At 42.6% G+C, this 16,432-nt stretch overlaps 2 protein-coding genes and 3 non-coding genes across 6 annotated transcripts in view; 2 read left to right on the forward strand and 3 right to left on the reverse strand.

Moving 5' to 3' along the window:
* LOC125234436 (electron transfer flavoprotein beta subunit lysine methyltransferase-like) overlaps positions 1-6,259 on the reverse strand; it is a 73,428-nt gene extending 67,169 nt beyond the window's left edge. Inside the window, exon 1 of the mRNA XM_048140697.1 lies at positions 6,129-6,259. The gene's annotated coding sequence lies outside the window, so the exon portion shown is untranslated. The remainder of the gene's footprint in view (positions 1-6,128) is intronic.
* On the forward strand, positions 2,334-2,405 carry Trnae-uuc. The gene has a single exon. It is a non-coding gene; the product is annotated as a tRNA-Glu (tRNA).
* LOC125242436 lies at positions 4,943-5,061 on the forward strand. The gene has a single exon (XR_007178876.1). It is a non-coding gene; the product is annotated as a 5S ribosomal RNA (ribosomal RNA).
* Positions 5,335-5,450, reverse strand: Trnal-caa. The gene is made up of 2 exons: positions 5,413-5,450; positions 5,335-5,379 (listed from the first exon to the last, which is right to left on the reverse strand). It is a non-coding gene; the product is annotated as a tRNA-Leu (tRNA).
* Positions 6,260-8,498: 2,239 nt separating the features above from the next.
* The window catches only part of LOC125234425 (mucin-5AC), a 61,113-nt gene continuing 53,179 nt past the window's right edge, over positions 8,499-16,432 (reverse strand). Inside the window, exons 1-3 of one of the 2 annotated variants that reach the window (XM_048140667.1) lie at positions 14,990-15,402; positions 10,152-14,561; positions 8,499-9,964 (exon numbers count right to left, since the gene is read on the reverse strand). In XM_048140667.1, the coding sequence (XP_047996624.1) occupies positions 9,134-9,964; positions 10,152-14,483 (5,163 nt within the window). In that variant the 5' untranslated portion in view covers positions 14,484-14,561; positions 14,990-15,402 and the 3' untranslated portion in view covers positions 8,499-9,133. Of the gene's footprint in view, positions 9,965-10,151; positions 14,562-14,989; positions 15,403-16,432 lie in introns of those variants that run through there. The other variant, XM_048140659.1, reaches the window with a different exon arrangement.

Here is a 16,432-nt window from a genome sequence, read left to right on the forward strand (position 1 = left end):
TCTATCTCTATCGCGCTTGCGTATTGGCGCGACAGAGCCAGCGGCGTATCGCTTTCGTTTGGCGTCGGAGAAATGCCATTCGGCTACGGGGCCAGAACTATTTTATGTATAGGTACAGTCAGCGAAGAAAGTGGTTTACCTCTACTCTATTTGAAACAAGGTCGTAAAATGGTAAACCACTTTTTTGGCTGACTGTACTTGGTTTTTTTTTTGTGTTGAGTTTATCGACATAAGACATAATATAAGGAAGATTAATTTTTCCCCATCTCCGTACCAAACCGTATCTTGATTAATGATTACAGTACTTAAAGTCTCACGAAGTTGTAAGTACAAGGTTTGAGTGACCAAGTTCCAATATGACAAAATAATAGAAGTGTGAAGGTACCGGCCATTCTGGAACCTGTTGGTCTGCCAAGAGGCCCGACGGCATGACGTTGGTGCCGTGGTCCATGGGGAGGCCTCTGGTTTGGGATGCGACGTGCGTGGACACTTTCGCCGTTTCCCATTTGCCGGGCACTAGCACTCTTGCTGGTCATGCGGCGTCTACTGCCGAAGACCGTAAACGTCGCAAGTACGATACTCTAGGCAGTGGGTATATTTTTGAGGCGTTTGCGGTCGAAACGATGGGACCTTGGGGGCCCGGGGCTCGGCGCCTCTATAAAGATTTGGCGTCTCGTTTGGTATGTAGATGTGACGGGTGACAAAAGGGCTGGCCAGTATTTTGCTCAGAGAATAAGCATCGCCATTCAGCGAGGCAATGCGGCCAGCCTTTTGGGCACGCTGCCTGTTGGTGGCGACTTGCAGGGTGTTTTTGAGTTGTAGGTGTGTGTGTGTGTGTGTGTGTTTTTTTTAAGTATGTACTTTTAGGTTTAGTTTATTGACGATGCATGTTGCGGATTTTCCATTGTCTTACTTTTTGACGAAGCTTGTAGCTAATTACGGATTTTGTATTTTATAAAATAAACTTTTTAACAAAAAATAAAACCGCCTTCAAAAATAAGCGCGTTACAAAACACGGAGAAACTAAAAAGCAAAAAATAATAAACCTTTGAATTCAGATTTCTTATCGGATTGCAATAATCTAAACATCCAAATTATAAACAAATCAATTACTTTTGTAGTCGGTACCAGACCTGTTCATCGCCTTGCTATTCCTGTTTGCACCACCCAACCATACGCAGGCTGGTACCGACTCCAAAAATAATTGATTTGTTTATAATTTGGATGTTTAGATTATTGCAATCCGATAAGAAATCTGAATTCAAAGGTTTATTATTTTTTGCTTTTTAGTTTCTCCGTGTTTTGTAACGCGCTTATTTTTGAAGGCGGTTTTATTTTTTGTTAAAAAGTTTATTTATTTGTTGATTTTTAGTGGTTCCTATTGATATTTTATGTATCAGTCCGAATATATGTACAGTAGTGAAAGAATTATCCTTTAACTCCTAACCATTGAGGAGTTGACCTTCCATCATCAGCTCAGCCACATAAAGTTTTCACCATCAGGCGTAAATACTGGTGTACCTTTGAAAAATACACTAAAAACATTACATGTGCCTATAACATTTGAGGAGTTCCCTCGATTTCTCCAAGATCCCATCATCAGACCCCGACTTGGTGCCAATGGGACCATCTCGGGGTTATACCTGATCGAATGAAAAAAAAATTTTGAAAATCGGTCCATGATTCTCGGAGATATCGAATAACATACATACAAAAAAAAAATATAAAAAAAAATAAAAAATAAAAAACATTCAGTCGAATTGAGAACCTCCTCCTTTTTTGAAGTCGGTTAAAAATAGGAACCGAGCATTATAAAATAATATTTTATAGAAGTGATATCATACATATATGACGACATGGAATGGATTCCACGTGGACTGATCTACTGGTGTCAGTTCCATCAAGTAGTCTTCATTTCTTCAATGTCGTCCTATCCTCCTTGCTTTATCCCGGCATTTGCCACGGCTCATGGGAGCCTGGGGTCCGCTTTTGGAAACTAATCCCAGGATTTGGCGTAGGCACTAGTTTTACGAAAGCGACTGCCATCTGACCTTCCAACCCGAAGGATAACTAAACCTTATTGGAATTAGTCCGGTTTCCGCACGATGTTTTCCTTCACCGAAAAGATTTCTCCAATATCGTATTGGGTAAAAAAGTAATTCTTTATAAAGACGTGCAGTGCAATACATATTTACGGCGACGCGACGTACGTCATACCACTCATACCATGTCACTCTCAGAACATAACATATACTATGTACGTACAGTACTTAAATATAGCTATGTAAGTATACCTTTGTAATGTAACTTATAATTTAGCACAAGCTTTCAACTCCCGTATGGTCTAGTGGCTAGGATACCTGGCTTTCACCCAGGAGGCTCGGGTTCGATTCCCGGTACGGGAAAATCTTTTTGCATTTTTTTCGAGTCAATGCGAAGAGGATTCACGCTATTTGACGCGTGATTGTCGCTAGATGTCACCAAAGATACTCGATCCGTATTATAGAGAGTTACTGTCGAAGTAAAATGTGTAATCACAGTGCATAAACTGCCATCTCCCGACACAGGCTTGAAACTTTTGAACCTCAGTTTTGACAATTTGGCCCATATTCTTAGCTTGATATGTTTTAAAATGTCAAATATTCATATTAGCGCCATCTAGCTGAGCGTACCCCGAAGGTGTAATGCCATCTAGGCCACCGTGCCTTTTTCTGTATGGTACTGAGGTACGTTTTTTTCTAAGACTTTATTTGTCTATACGGAGTTATACATGTCTTTGATGTCACATGCACATGCAAGTGTAGAGTTTTCTGCATTAGTGAACTTTATAAATGGTAGTGCACGCAAAAGGAACGTCAAGTTGTGCTGATCTAATAATTGCCGTCCAGCAAGGTGAGCCGAGAATGGCACAGTCCCCCCCCCATTAAGTAATTGTTATGAATGAGACTATCAAGTCAGGACCGCGAGAAGGGACGTCCTACTCGTACTCAGTAGTAGCCGATAAAGGACTGTTAACGTGTTACTAGGGATTGCAGTACCGGTACTGTTTCAAAGAACCGGGATTTTCGGTACCGAAGCAATACGGAACCGGGATTTCCCGGGATTTTCGGTACTTTCGGAACTGGTCAATTTTTTTCGCTTTTTCAAATAAAACAACATATTTTTTGGCATTTCACATCTTTTATTATTATATTACCATAGCCGAACCGTACCGCCTTCGATGGGCGTATTATTTTATCTGTATCTTATACTATTAAACGAGCAATTCTTGTATATTTATTTATTTATTTATTTATTTATTTATATATTTATTTATATATACCGACGATCTCGGAAACCGCTCTAACGATTTCGCTGAAATTTGTTTTGTGGGGGTTTTCGGGGTGAAAAATCGATCTAGCGTAGCCTTAGATCCCGGAAAACGCGAATTTTCGAGTTTTCATGAGTTTTTCTTTCGCATTTGTAAACGTAAAATATGGTCCTTAATTTCGCCGCGCGCGCATCGATTCCGCTTAGCTCAGTCGCACGAGGTCGGTCTAATGTACGCAGATAGATCGTAGGTGTCAGGGTTTCGAATCCCGGCCAGAAATTAAGTTTTTGTTTTTTGTCTTTTTTTTTTGTTTTTGTATTTATAAGAGTTTTTTTTTATCTAAAGACGTGATATATTAAAATAGAACCGAGCGAAGCTCGGTCGCCCAGATATTGTTTTTATTATAAGGAAACGGGAGTCGGGAGAACAAGCAAAAAATCGTGAAGAATTCCGCTTAAACCCGACTATCTGGCCACCATAGGCTTTAATGGTTACCGTTGCAATACATTGCTCCGATTAAGCTATCTGCTATTACTGGGAGATGTTTAATGGATTAGTAAAAGAAATAAGACAAAATACTATTAAAGAAATATAATAATTGATTATAGACCGGCAGTAAAATTCACAAAATTCCCCAAATATGTAATTTGAAGCAAAGAATGTAAACTAAAGGAAACAAAACATTTGAGATGGTGCACAATTTTTTTGCTAGTCAGAGGGAACGTTCTCGAGAAAATTAGTCATTTTCTGGAAATTTCTGTGGAATACCGTAATACCACATTATACGTAAACATTTTTTTAAGTTAAGCATGTTTATAGCAGTTATCCTTTAAAGTTAGACATAAGCCATTGCCGACTTTTTTTCTAGGCCTAAATTTATGTATAAGAGCGACAATTCCACCATACATTATTTTGTTATAAGTCGATCGGTACTTACGGGCAGGGTTTTCGATTGAAGCTCTTAAGCAGCGTGATTTTTACCGACTTTTAGCACATATAGTCATGTTTTAATAATCAATTTATAATAACAAAACCTTAAACATTCCTCAAGAATCACTCCATTCATACATAGGTGAAAAACGCATAAATATCCGTTTAGTAGTTTTTGAGTCTATCGCAAAATTCGCGAACACAGTTTTATAACATGCAGAAAAATGAGTCAAATGAGAAATGAGATTGAGAGAGAAAAACTAAATACACAAATTAATATAACAAACCTTCACCAAAAATACAAAACTCGACTGCTGAACTGGCTAGTGGGGCTAGCTAGGGTATAGCGGTGGCCACAGCTGCCAGACTGCCACTGCCACCCTCTATTAAATAGTGATTAAGCGCGTTTTACTGTACCTATGCCTATTTTTTAACTGTTTACATAATTTAAACAGAAATAAATACATTTTGTAGCAAAAAATGGCATTAAAAAGTATTTCCCGAAAGTACCGAAAGTACCGGGATTTTTCAAGTTGATTTCCCGGTTCTTTGCTTGGCCAAAAATCCCGGGAATTCCCGGTACTTTCGGTACCGGTATTTCCCGGGAGCAAACCTTACGTGTTACGATCATGACAATGATGATGATTGTTGAATTAAAGCCGTTATAATCATGTACGGATGAAGACATTTGACTCTGCTATCGCCAACGTCCATACCACGTTGAATACACCGGTTCTCGTCCGATCACCGAAGTTAAGCAACGTCGGGCGAGGTCAGTACTTGGATGGGTGACCGCCTGGGAACACCTCGTGTCGTTGGCTTTTTGCCCTTCTTAAATTCTAGTTAATTTCTTTTGTTTTGCTGTTGCTAAGCTAAGCTAAAAGCATGTCTTTTTTATCTTTATCTTAAAGAAAGCAGTTGCCAATTAGACCTATTTACAAAGCAAAAATGCGAGTCTTATGCGTAGTTAAATAGCTGTTTTATCAATAGTAGGAATATTCAGCATGAAAATAATGAAGCACCTATAGAGCAGTTTTATTAATAAAAGCAAAGCAAATGTAAAAAAAAAAAAAACTTACCAAACCAAAAAGTATTGTCAGAAGTGGGATTCGAACCCACGCCCTCAGAGAGGACCAGAACAGCTCAAACACCTACATAGTAGGCAAGGAAACCTTGAGTCTGGCGCCTTAGACCGCTCGGCCATCCTGACAGATGGCAAACGCGATGAAATTACGCTTCACTTTAAGTAACTATTTTTCTAGTCACGTGACTATTTTATTCATTTTATTTTTATTTATTTGTATTGGAGAAATAACGTATTATAAATATGAATGTCTAAAAAAAAAGAAATCTGTTACCTGAAAACATTTTTCAGTTTAAATACGACTTCCTAGTTAACTTTAATGTGTCGTTTATTTTATAAGATGCTAAAGAATTGTGCGCATAACTTGGGCCGGTACCCTTTTATTTTTTTTAAATAATAAAATTACATAAAACTATAAAATAAAAAGCATTTAGCAATATAAAACATTACAAAGCGAATGCATGCTGCAATTGCTAAAACGATGAACCAAATTCAATGTGCAACGTTTACGCCATCTGACGAAAAATTCTTAAGAATTCTACTGGAACGGTGTAAACACCATCTAGCGGTGATACCCTAAACTATGAGTTGACAGTAGGAGCCAAATCTACTGCAGTAGTCAGTCTTACAGCGAAGTGTTTTCGCTACTCAACACTAGGTAGCGCTTAAAGCTGGACGAAGCGTTCACTTCTTTAGTAGCCGCTAGAGGGCAGTGTTTGCGTTAAATAATTCTGAAGAAGTTTGCATTACGATGATTATTTATTATAAATTCTAAGATTTAATAACTTTTTTTGTATGCCTTACCTTGTTCAATACGGGTCCGTCAATATCTTTAAGTATAATAACTCGTTATAAATATTACTTCGTTTCAAAATTCCACTTGTTCCCACATTAAATAAAATTAAACTCGCTAAACACTTGCAAAGTTACGCACACATACGCTACAAACGTTTTCACAACAGTACTTTATTATAAAGACAAAACTGACAATATACGCGTAATAATATGCTTTTAATTCATTAATAATTGTAATACTTTCACTGGGAAGAAAATAAGAGAACTGATTTGGTTGCAGACAGTTCAAACTGTTATGTTGCTAGAATTTGAGTTTAGTTGACACTTACAACAAAAAATATATTTCAATAAAGTTAGCTTCCAAGCTTTAGATATTATATTTTAAAGTCAAGTATTTATATATTTATAAGTAAAATGTAGTATTTATCATTACCATTTGCTTTAAATTGAATAAATCATTACTCGAATTACCAAATACTCTTTCAGATTCCCATAACAAAACGCAAAACTACTTTAACTGTCAGTGTCACTACCGTCACTTGACAGTCGAGTCACGACGACACTCGTTTGCATGCCGGAGGTTATAGTTGTGATTACTTATTTCATACTACAAAAAGTTATTATTTCTTAAAGTAAATGATGGATATTGAAGCGAAAATAAGAGAAGACATGCGCAACCTTGGGTGCAGATCTGACTTAAAAATTTCACTGGCTTTCCAGCTTTACGTGTACTTAGTGGACGTAAAACTAATGTACGACACCGAATACTGTTACAACAAAGATGTAGACGCGTTATACATAGTCGCGAGACCTAGTAAAGGGGATAAAATGAACATATACGTGCCTGTCCCTACGCATGAAGATGTGAATATGGAGTTTATTGGTGTTCTGCAGCAGAACTTGTGTACTATAGAGACCGGTCCTAGTATCAACTTGGCTTTTATGGACGGGGATTCGTCGACAGTTATCTACACATTTACTAAAGGTATCGTGGAGAGACCGACGGCCGAGAAGGTGGCGGAGAGGAGAATGCGCGAGGAGCGGAGAATGTTCCTTGACAATGAACTGAAGAAGAAAAAGAACGATATTTTGAACGACGCTATGAATGGAGGGTTTGTGGACGACGATGAGTGTCAAGTGATCGATTGAAGTCTGTGCGAAGTGGAAATTGTACAATGATTCTAACTGGGTTTTTGCAATCCAGTGATATTGAATGATACAAGGTGCAATATTGTACCCATTCACTGACACTACGTCGACAGCCGAACTACTGCCGCAGAAAAGACGTAACTGTATATGTATTTCCAGTGACAGTATGTCGACAGGCGGAGCACTGTCAGCGAAAGGGTTAATAATGTGCAATATTGTTTGTACATTTGAATGTAGAGATTTATTTGTAAGTGATGACACTTGAGTTTGTCTTTCATAGACTAAGGTACTGGTCCCGCCGCGAGCTAGTAAGCTATGAGCTATCGGCTATAAAACAAACAAAAAGATAATCACTCCCATGTAAATAAAAGAAACACGGCAATGTTTATAGCTACACAGTCCAGTGGTGAGCTATCAATATCGCCGTGTCTCTTTTATTTGCACGGGAGTGCTTATCTTTTGTTTGTTTTATAGCCGATAGCTCATAGCTTAATAGCTCGCAGTGGGCCCAGTGCCTTACTAGTGGCCACCACCCTGTGTATGCTGCGGGTGGTAATTATAATGCTAGACCACCTGTTACCCAGTCCTTGCCTATACATATTATTTGGAAAGAAACTGTTACCTACTTACTTAAATTACATTCATAAACTTTCCATCAAACATTTTCAAAGTAAATGTTGTTTTATGTCAACAGACTTTATAGGTATGTCAAGGCAATGTATGTTAAATTGTATTGTTTTTAGGGTTCTAAACCCTTTGTGAAACCCTTATACAATCATATTGTTTTGTGCCTGTCTGTGTCCAACTATCTGTGAAGACTCTTTATCTGGGAAGATTCTGGAGGTATTGAGTTGAAATAAAAACCATTTAATTTTATAATGTACCTATTATTAACCCATATGCTGACACTACATCGACAGCCAAACTTCTGCCGCAGAAAGGACATACCCGTATATGTATTTTCAGAGACAGCACGTCAACAGGCGGAGCACTGTCAGCAAAAGGGTTAATTAATCAGTTATTGTTTAATTTTAAATGAAGTGTAGTTTCTTTTTGTGTGTACTTTGAAAGTCATGATTTCCACTAATTATATCGAATAAGATGTATGTAAGTATTGTACATTTTACAAGTGACTCCAGTGCACCTTTTTCCATTTGTAAGTTGTAGTTATTAAACTGGGAAGTATTCTTATGTAATGTTAGACAAAGATAAATAATACAATATAATTTGTCATTTATTTATTTTATTTTCGTTTTTAATATAAAATTACACTTTAGGCAGTAACATTGGTGAGTGTGAAGCAACAACTATATTAAGTTTAATTATTTATTTATTTACGTAAGTTGGCTTTGGGGAAATAGGTACATAGTAGCATGTCGTTACTACAAGTAGGTTTATGGTTGTAACGAAGTAAAACATACTCAGAAATGCCCTTTTAAGTGTGTACAAATAATAAGAAGAAATAAATAGTAACACGTAATTCTATTCCTTAAATTATGGTTACAAAAATATTCTCAGTCGAAATATTTACCTATAATACAAAAAGTAAAAAAAATACTAAATGTCATCCTAACATTAGAATAACATTAACTGTAAATATACACAGAACTCAATTCTTGTGGCCACAAAAATCAAGATACTCTTACTACCTACTGTAGGTATAGGTAAAATGGTGAAATCAAGTAAAGAGTGATTCTAAACTATTTACAAAATCTCACCAGAGACATTAAATACACTAATAAATTAAAGTAAGATCATTTAGTAACTCGTCTTAATTAAAAAATGTTCAGCAATTCACTAATTGATATTCCACTATATTTTGAACACAGTCTTTAGCACCACTGTCTGTCTGTCCCCGTCCCGGTTTATAAGAGGTCCTTGCTGGTCTTTATGCATTTCCCTCGGAAGCAGATCTCGGTCTCGTGCGAGACCTCGGTGGACATGGAGGTGCTGACGACGGCGGCGGGGTCCATGAACCCCGACACCGACGTGCTCTCCACCGCCGCCTCCGTCGCGTCGCGCTGCGCCTCCGTAGCAGCCTCTGTAGCGTTCGACTTCTTAATCTCAGTAAATTCTGTGACAGCTTCAACAGTGTCCTCGCTCTCTGCCACAGCGGTGATCTCTTCAGGAATCACATTGCTCTCTGTCGTAGTTATCCTAATTTTAGCCGGCTCCATCGTCACTTCGATCTCCGTAGCTTTAGTGACTTTCTTGTCATTTTCATCAGCCGTAGTTCCAAACAAGTAGTCCATGAAGCTGAAACCGTCGTTCCTGTCAATGTTGGCTTCAGTCGAGGCTTCTGTAGTCGTGGGCTCGGCGACGGTCGGGTCCGGGGATCCGGTTCCGAGATCTAAATCACCAGGAGACATTTCCGTTGGAGTTTCTTTTTGCAGGATATTTTCCGTGGTGGCTAGAGGGGTCGGTTCCGGCGCGTTTATTTTGGGGATGTCTACAGTAGGAAGTTCGTCAACGGAGTCGTCCGTGAAGATGTCTTTGATGTCGAAAGTGGGTTTGTAGGTGGTGACCTTGGCGGGCGCGAGCTTGTCGTGGGCGGCCTTGCCGGCGGGCGGCGCCAGGCGGTTGACGGCGGCGGCGTAGTGCTGCGACTCGGCCGCCTCGATGGCCTCGGTGGTGGCGGGGCGCACCGCCACCTTCTTCCAGAACCCGCGGCGGCGGCTCTTGCGGTCTTTGTCCTCCTGAAAACACAAAAATGGATCAGTAAAAGTGATGCGAAAAATGTGGAAATCGTTGTCAATTTAACTAAGACAAAGATAAATGAAGATAAAGAGTAGCTTAGGTTGTCAAATCTGTATCAACTATCAAATCAATTGCGGGTCGAATAATATCTTTATGTTTTTTATAAATTCGTTTTAGAGTCCTTACCTCACTAAGAATGCTGGACTCTTCTGTGGGGTCGGTGGCCGTAGTCTCCTCTGGCGTACTCGGCTTGGCGTTGTCTCCCGAGGAGATGATCCTCTCCGGCGGGATCTCGCCGATCTCGCCGCCCTTGTGCTTCATCACACTGCTCGAGTACTCGTCCTCGTCCTGCTCCTCCAGGCTCTTCATCACCTCCTCTAGCATGCTCTCGAAGGTCGACATTGCGTCAGGCGAGTCACTCTTGGTTACTTTGCTTTGTTCCACCAAGGCCTCCAGAGTAGGAGGAATATCGGGTATCTTTTTGTTCAGTCGGTTAGTCGCCGGTGTAACAGAAATTAGAATATCATCGTATTCGTTTCTAGCCGTTATGATGTCCAGTTCACCGTCGTCATCGCTACGCAAACCGGCCGTGGAGTCTTTCCTGTCATCGATGATGTCATTAGGGTTGTAAGGTTTGAAAGAATCGGCTGACCACTCGACTGTCTCTGGTTCCGCGAATTTTGGCCTGTTGATAGAGTAGTTGGGCTCCTGATCTTGATCCTCAGCTTCCTGTTTCTTATTATATCTCTCCGACAGCCGCGGGCGGTTGCTGTACCTGCTGTGAAGAGTATTTCTGATAGTCGTCGTAGATGCTTCGGTTTGGGCTTCAGTTTTCTCCGTCGGTTTTTCAGTGGTCGGTCGTCGTCCTCTGAACCTATTCTTTACTTCGTAGGTTTTCTTGGAGCTGGTGGCCTCGGTGGAGGTGGTGGTGTAGGAGGGGCGCCGGCGCCGGAACTGGCCGCGCTTGGTGGCGGGCTCCTGCGCGGCGGTGGCCGGTGGCTCGGTGGTGGGCTCCGGCTTGTACACGGGGTGTCTGTGCTCTTGGACCTCGGGCCGGGCGAACACTTGTTTGGTCTTTAGATCCTCACCGATCTCCTCGATACGCATAGTGGTGCGGCGTCTATCGAAGGCGGGCCTGTAAGTGATCGCTTGTACTGGATTTTTTCTCTCCTTAGTCTTCGTCGATTCAGTGGAAGCTTGGTGATACTGTTTGATGAGGCCGGGTCGCACGCGCACCCTATTGTAAGAAGGTGTAGTTTGTACTTCTTCTTCGTGGTTAACTTCTTCGCTCAAGAACTTAGCATTGTCATATTCTGGAGTAGCTGTTTCTTGTCTGATGGTGACTGAATAGCTCGGAGCCTGCTCGGTGACAGGGCTGACAGCTTCGGTAGCGTAGGAGACTTCGGGACTCGCGTCTTTTTGGATTGGAGTAGTTTGTTTTGCGTAAGTGTCTTCATCGTCTGGCGAAGACTCGTCATATGAAATAGCGTCGACCGGGGCGGAGCTGCTCCTCGAGTGATAGACGTACTCCTCCCTCGTGGAGGGCACGTGTGGCACGTACGGCGTCTCGGTGCGGCCCTCGGACCGCGACGGGAAGGTGTGCTCGCTCGACGCGGAGTTAGCGATGGGCTGGCTCACGGACGCTCTTTCGTAAGTGTAAGCATTTTCAGTATCATATGTGGCAGAAGATTCAACGTTCTTGGTGGATTGGAATTTTGGAGCCGGCTCAGTAATGGCTTCAACGTCGACAGTGCTCCCTCTTTCCATTAGAGTAACTGGATAGTTTTGGTGAAGAACATCTCTCTGGTAAGCCAGGTCTTCCTCTTTGCTGCTGCCTTTGTTTCTGTTGTATTGACCTTCGTCACTATCGGATGGCTTAAACTGAACGCGTCCTCGTGTTCTGGTTCTGCTGGAGTAGGGGGAAGATTTCGTTGAGCTTTCATTGGAATCGACTGGTTTTCTCGTAGGTTTTTCAGTGGTGATCTTGTTGGGTTCATATCTGGATCTAGTTGGCAAGGGCCTCCTCTCGCGAAGCGGTCTGCGTGTAGCTGTATACTTAGTGGTAGATTCGTTGGAGTTGGTTCTCGGGGTGGTGGTGTAGCGAGGTCGCCCGCGAGTCCTGATGGGAGGCCTCCTGGTTGTAGTCGTCGTGGTGGTGGATGTTGAGGTCGTTGAACTTTCTTGGCTCTCGTTACTGACGAAGCTGGTGTAATATTGGTTGTATGACGGATTGGTGGGCTGCACGCCGGCATCGGCTGCCGTCGCCGGTATTTCATTGACTACAGCGTAGTTTTCCTGCACGGGGGCTTGGGTTTCGACGTATCTGTTGTCTGTGTCTGCGGGCGGGCTGTTGACGGTGGCCAAGTTATTCGTGTTTACGGTCTCCGGTCGGTTGTATTCTGTCTTGGTTGTGAACTCATTGGAATTATAAACGGGGAATCTAGAGTTTTGAATTTCGGATTCATAGTGAATCTCCGGCGAGTAGTTTTGCTGAGCGTAATTCGACTGGGTTGATTGGTATGACTGCTTTTCCGTAACGACTTCAGGTTTGAGCGTGGTGCTTGGAGTGGTGGGAGCGGGTGACGCCGACGAAGACGGCAGCGGCTTGAACTGCTGCTGCGGCTGTGTAGAGTAGTTGTCTTTCTCATCTAAGTAGTGGTTGTAATCCAAGGGAGTGCTGAAGTGGAAAGCCTGGTTGATCGAGTATGGGTTGTGCGTCTCCAGCAGCTGGCTGGAGTAGGTGGAGGACGGTCTGCTGGTGGTCTTGGGAGGGCGGGTCGTGGTGGGAGTGGTCGGCTTCGGTTGTCGCACGATGTTCGGCCTAACTTGCTCTTGGCTGTAGTTTTCTTGCGAGTATTCCGCGTACTGATTAGGACTGTACTGTTGTCCTTCGTTGCTCAAGAAATACGAGCCAGTTTTCGGCGGAGCAGTAATGATGCTATCGGCTGGTTCCTTAGAAGGCCTGATAGAAGTGACGGTTTGCGGTTCGAAAGAATAGTATTCAGATTGATGAGCAGGAGCGTTAGTCTTCGGTGCTACCGTACTGTAATAACTGAAGTTGGGTTTTTGAGTTACTGAGTTTTGTCTTTGAGAAGGAGGCGAAGCTACGTATGAATTAGGAATAACATCAGCCTCTGGAGTAGTCGAAGTCGCAGACGAAGAGTCCTTGATCTGAGAGTTGATCACCACGGACCCAACGTGAGGAGACGGGAAGGGAATCTTGGCAAATCCTTCTGGGGTGTGGTAGCTCAGCGGAGCGACAAAGAACGGTAGCTGTCTCAGTTTGTTAGCGCTGTTCTCGATATTCGACAAGTAAGGTAATTCAAACTTGACGAAGTTTTCCGGAGGCGTCAGGGTTGACGGGCCGATAAATACTTTGGGTGCATTTAGGGGGTTCACAGCGTCCAAGACGGCAATCGTATTAGCATTCTTCAGCGAAGAAAGAACGTCGCCGACCTTTACTTGAGATCCTTTTTTAGCTTCTCTCGACAAGAACACGGCGAGCGGCGGCTGGTGCGGCTTCAGCTTCTTGGGGCGCGGGGTGGTAGGGGGCGCGGTCGGGAACGGCGTGGGGATGGTCGAGAACTTCGGCACCTGGTCGAACTCTTGCAGTTTAGGATTGTAGTTATAGTACTCTTGTCCAAAGTTAACGTGTTCTGCCGGTTTCGCGGGTCTCTGGAAGTCGTTAACGAACGGTTGCTTGAGCGGATTTTGTTTCGGAAGACCTTGCGTAGAGTATTGAATTTGCGGATTGCGGAAGTTGAATTGGCCTTGGTTGAGAGACTCCACCGGGACATACAGTAACTGTACTTCTTCTCTTTCTAACTTAGATTTGTTAGGGATTACAGTTTCTGTCTTGGGTCCTTCAAACTTGAGCTTCTGAAGGGACTGTGGCTTCTTCTGATTGAAAACGAAGTCGTTGCTGGCGTTCTCCAGCCGGTAACCGTCGACGAACTTCGGTCCTTGCGGGAGCGGGAGCTTCTTCGGTGCCTGGCTCAGGAAAGGTTTCGCTTGCGGGGAAGGAAGCGGTTTCGGGAAACTTTCGAACTTGACGGGATTAGCCGGGACGGTCGGCCGGGGCTTGATCTGCGGCACGGTGTCGTAGTTGAACTGCGGTGAGATGAATCCTTGGTTTAGCGGGAAGTTGGGCTGGGAGAGGCCGAATCGTATGCTCTGTCCGAAGCCCTGGTCGGTCAGGAAGTTTTGGGGGGCGGAGGGAACGGAGGGGACGGACTGAAGGTAGAGCGGGCGGTTTTGGTAGAGCGGCGGGCTGCGGAAGTCCTGGTTGAAGGCGGCGGCGGGGCGCGCGAAGGGCGGGAAGGGCTCCGAGAGGATGCGCGGCTCGGCCACGGCCTGTCGCTTCAGCTCGGCGGAGGGCTGCTCCGCGGGCGCGGACAGCGGCACCCAGTCGCTGATGTCGGCGGTGTACGAGCTGATCTGGCGCGACCAGCGGCTCTGCTCGCGGGCGGAGCTCGACGCTAGCAACAGCAGCACTGACGCTAGCACTGACGGCGCCATCTGGAAACAAAACAGGTCATGGTAAGCTTCTGATTGCACGGATTTTTACTTCATCTTATGATCAGGGCTAGCAGCATAATAGTTATTTGTTATACAAGGGGGCAAAGTTGTATTTTAACGCCGAGTGTGGAATTGAAAAACGAGCAAGTGAAAGGATTCTATAGTTGAACCACGAGCTAAGCGAGTGGTTCGAGAATAGAATCCTGAACTTGCGAGTTTTTTAACACATGAGAAGTAAAATACATTTGCACCCGAGTGTAACACAAAACTTTTCCCCTCACTATAGCGAGGAAACTACAACGCAAAAAATGCGTTTATCACTGCTTCCGGTAGTTCCACAGGTGGTAAATCATCTTTATTACTAGATTCACCTACTTTTATCAATTTTAAAGCAGTTAATTTGACTTTATTCAAGGTCAAATTACTTTACCCACTAGTGGATAAAATGCGTTTTTACCCGCTGGTATTAAAGGACAAAACACGTGTTTCCGAGCTAGTGAGGGGAAAATAAAATTGTTCGTCTAATCTTTTCTACTTTGGAAAAGACGTCTCCATGCGCCGTTAAGGATACAATATTTTAATCCTATCTATATGCTACTTAAAAGGACATTCAAATCGTAACGAAGCGGCCCAAATACCATCCAAACTCCTTTAATACGAAAGCCAACACATTAGGTATTATACTCTTGCGTAAGGCCTTTTGTGAGATTTAATGGTAAAATTATGTATACCAAAGGGACCATAAATCGTGTGCGCAGCCCGAAAGGGCCAGTGTCGCAAGCGCGCCGAAATGGTTCGTTCCACTTTTTTTGTCTCCGAGACACAACATTAGCATATGCTGTACAAGACTTTAGTTATACAACCGCCAGCTCTATGGGATATTAAGTATGAGAATTTCGAGACCCGAAGTGGCTTCGGAGAGGATAAATACGGATATAAGGGTTTTGAATAATTTACGGTTATTTTAATTAGACTTGTATTGACCGAGATATCGACCGTGATTACATTTTTGATTATTGTCGAGCTCCCGATTTATAATAGGCTAGTTTCCTACTAGTCAAATCAGCTTCTTTTTATGAACTGTCAGAACGATTTTTTAGTATGGAATTACTATGAAATACTGAGTGACGTCACGGTCAATTCATTTACTTAATTAATATCTTTCTCTTTGACTTATTAAATAGAAATTATGTTTAAAAATAACTATTATCAAAAATTTTCTTCTAATTATGTGGTGCTTTATTTCGTACACTGCATAAAATATTTCTTTTTAAGTATAGGAAACTAGCCTATCCAAGGAGTTACTTTACATAGTAGCTAAAAGTTTAACTGAGTTTGTAGTTTTGTAGCGTTGTCAGTACGAATGCAGTATCTAGAGTACCTAAGTAGAGTAGTATAATAGCAGATGATCTCGAATGTTGAAATTTCTCAAATTCTTCAGAAAACAAGGTAAATCTACACTTGAAGTGTACCTCTACGACCAAAGTCTTTGAATGGAGATTCTATCTCGACATTTATCAGACAATGTCTACTTCTCATGTTTTGGTAATTAGCAACAAGTCAGCGAGGTGAATGTTGTGACACTAACAACTGTAATGACGGGAAACGGCCGAACCGTGTGATACTTCTGACTTACAGAAACAGATTATCATCATCCTCCTTGCGTTATCCCGGCATTTGCCACGGCTCATGGGAACCTGAGGTCCGCTTTGACAACTCATCCCAAGATTTGGCGTAGGCACTAGTTTTTACGAAAGCGACTTTATCTGACCTTCCAACGCGAATGGTAAACTAGACCTTATTGGAATTAGTCCGGTTTCCTTCACCGAAAAGCGATTGGCAAATATCAAATGACATTTCGCACATAAATTTCGAAAAATTAATTGGTGCGAGCCATGGTTCGAACTTGCGACCTCCGGAACGAAAGTCGCACGTACTTACCGCTAGGC

This window comes from Leguminivora glycinivorella, chromosome 2 (assembly GCF_023078275.1).
Source record: "Leguminivora glycinivorella isolate SPB_JAAS2020 chromosome 2, LegGlyc_1.1, whole genome shotgun sequence".
In the NCBI taxonomy this organism is placed as follows: domain Eukaryota; kingdom Metazoa; phylum Arthropoda; class Insecta; order Lepidoptera; family Tortricidae; genus Leguminivora; species Leguminivora glycinivorella.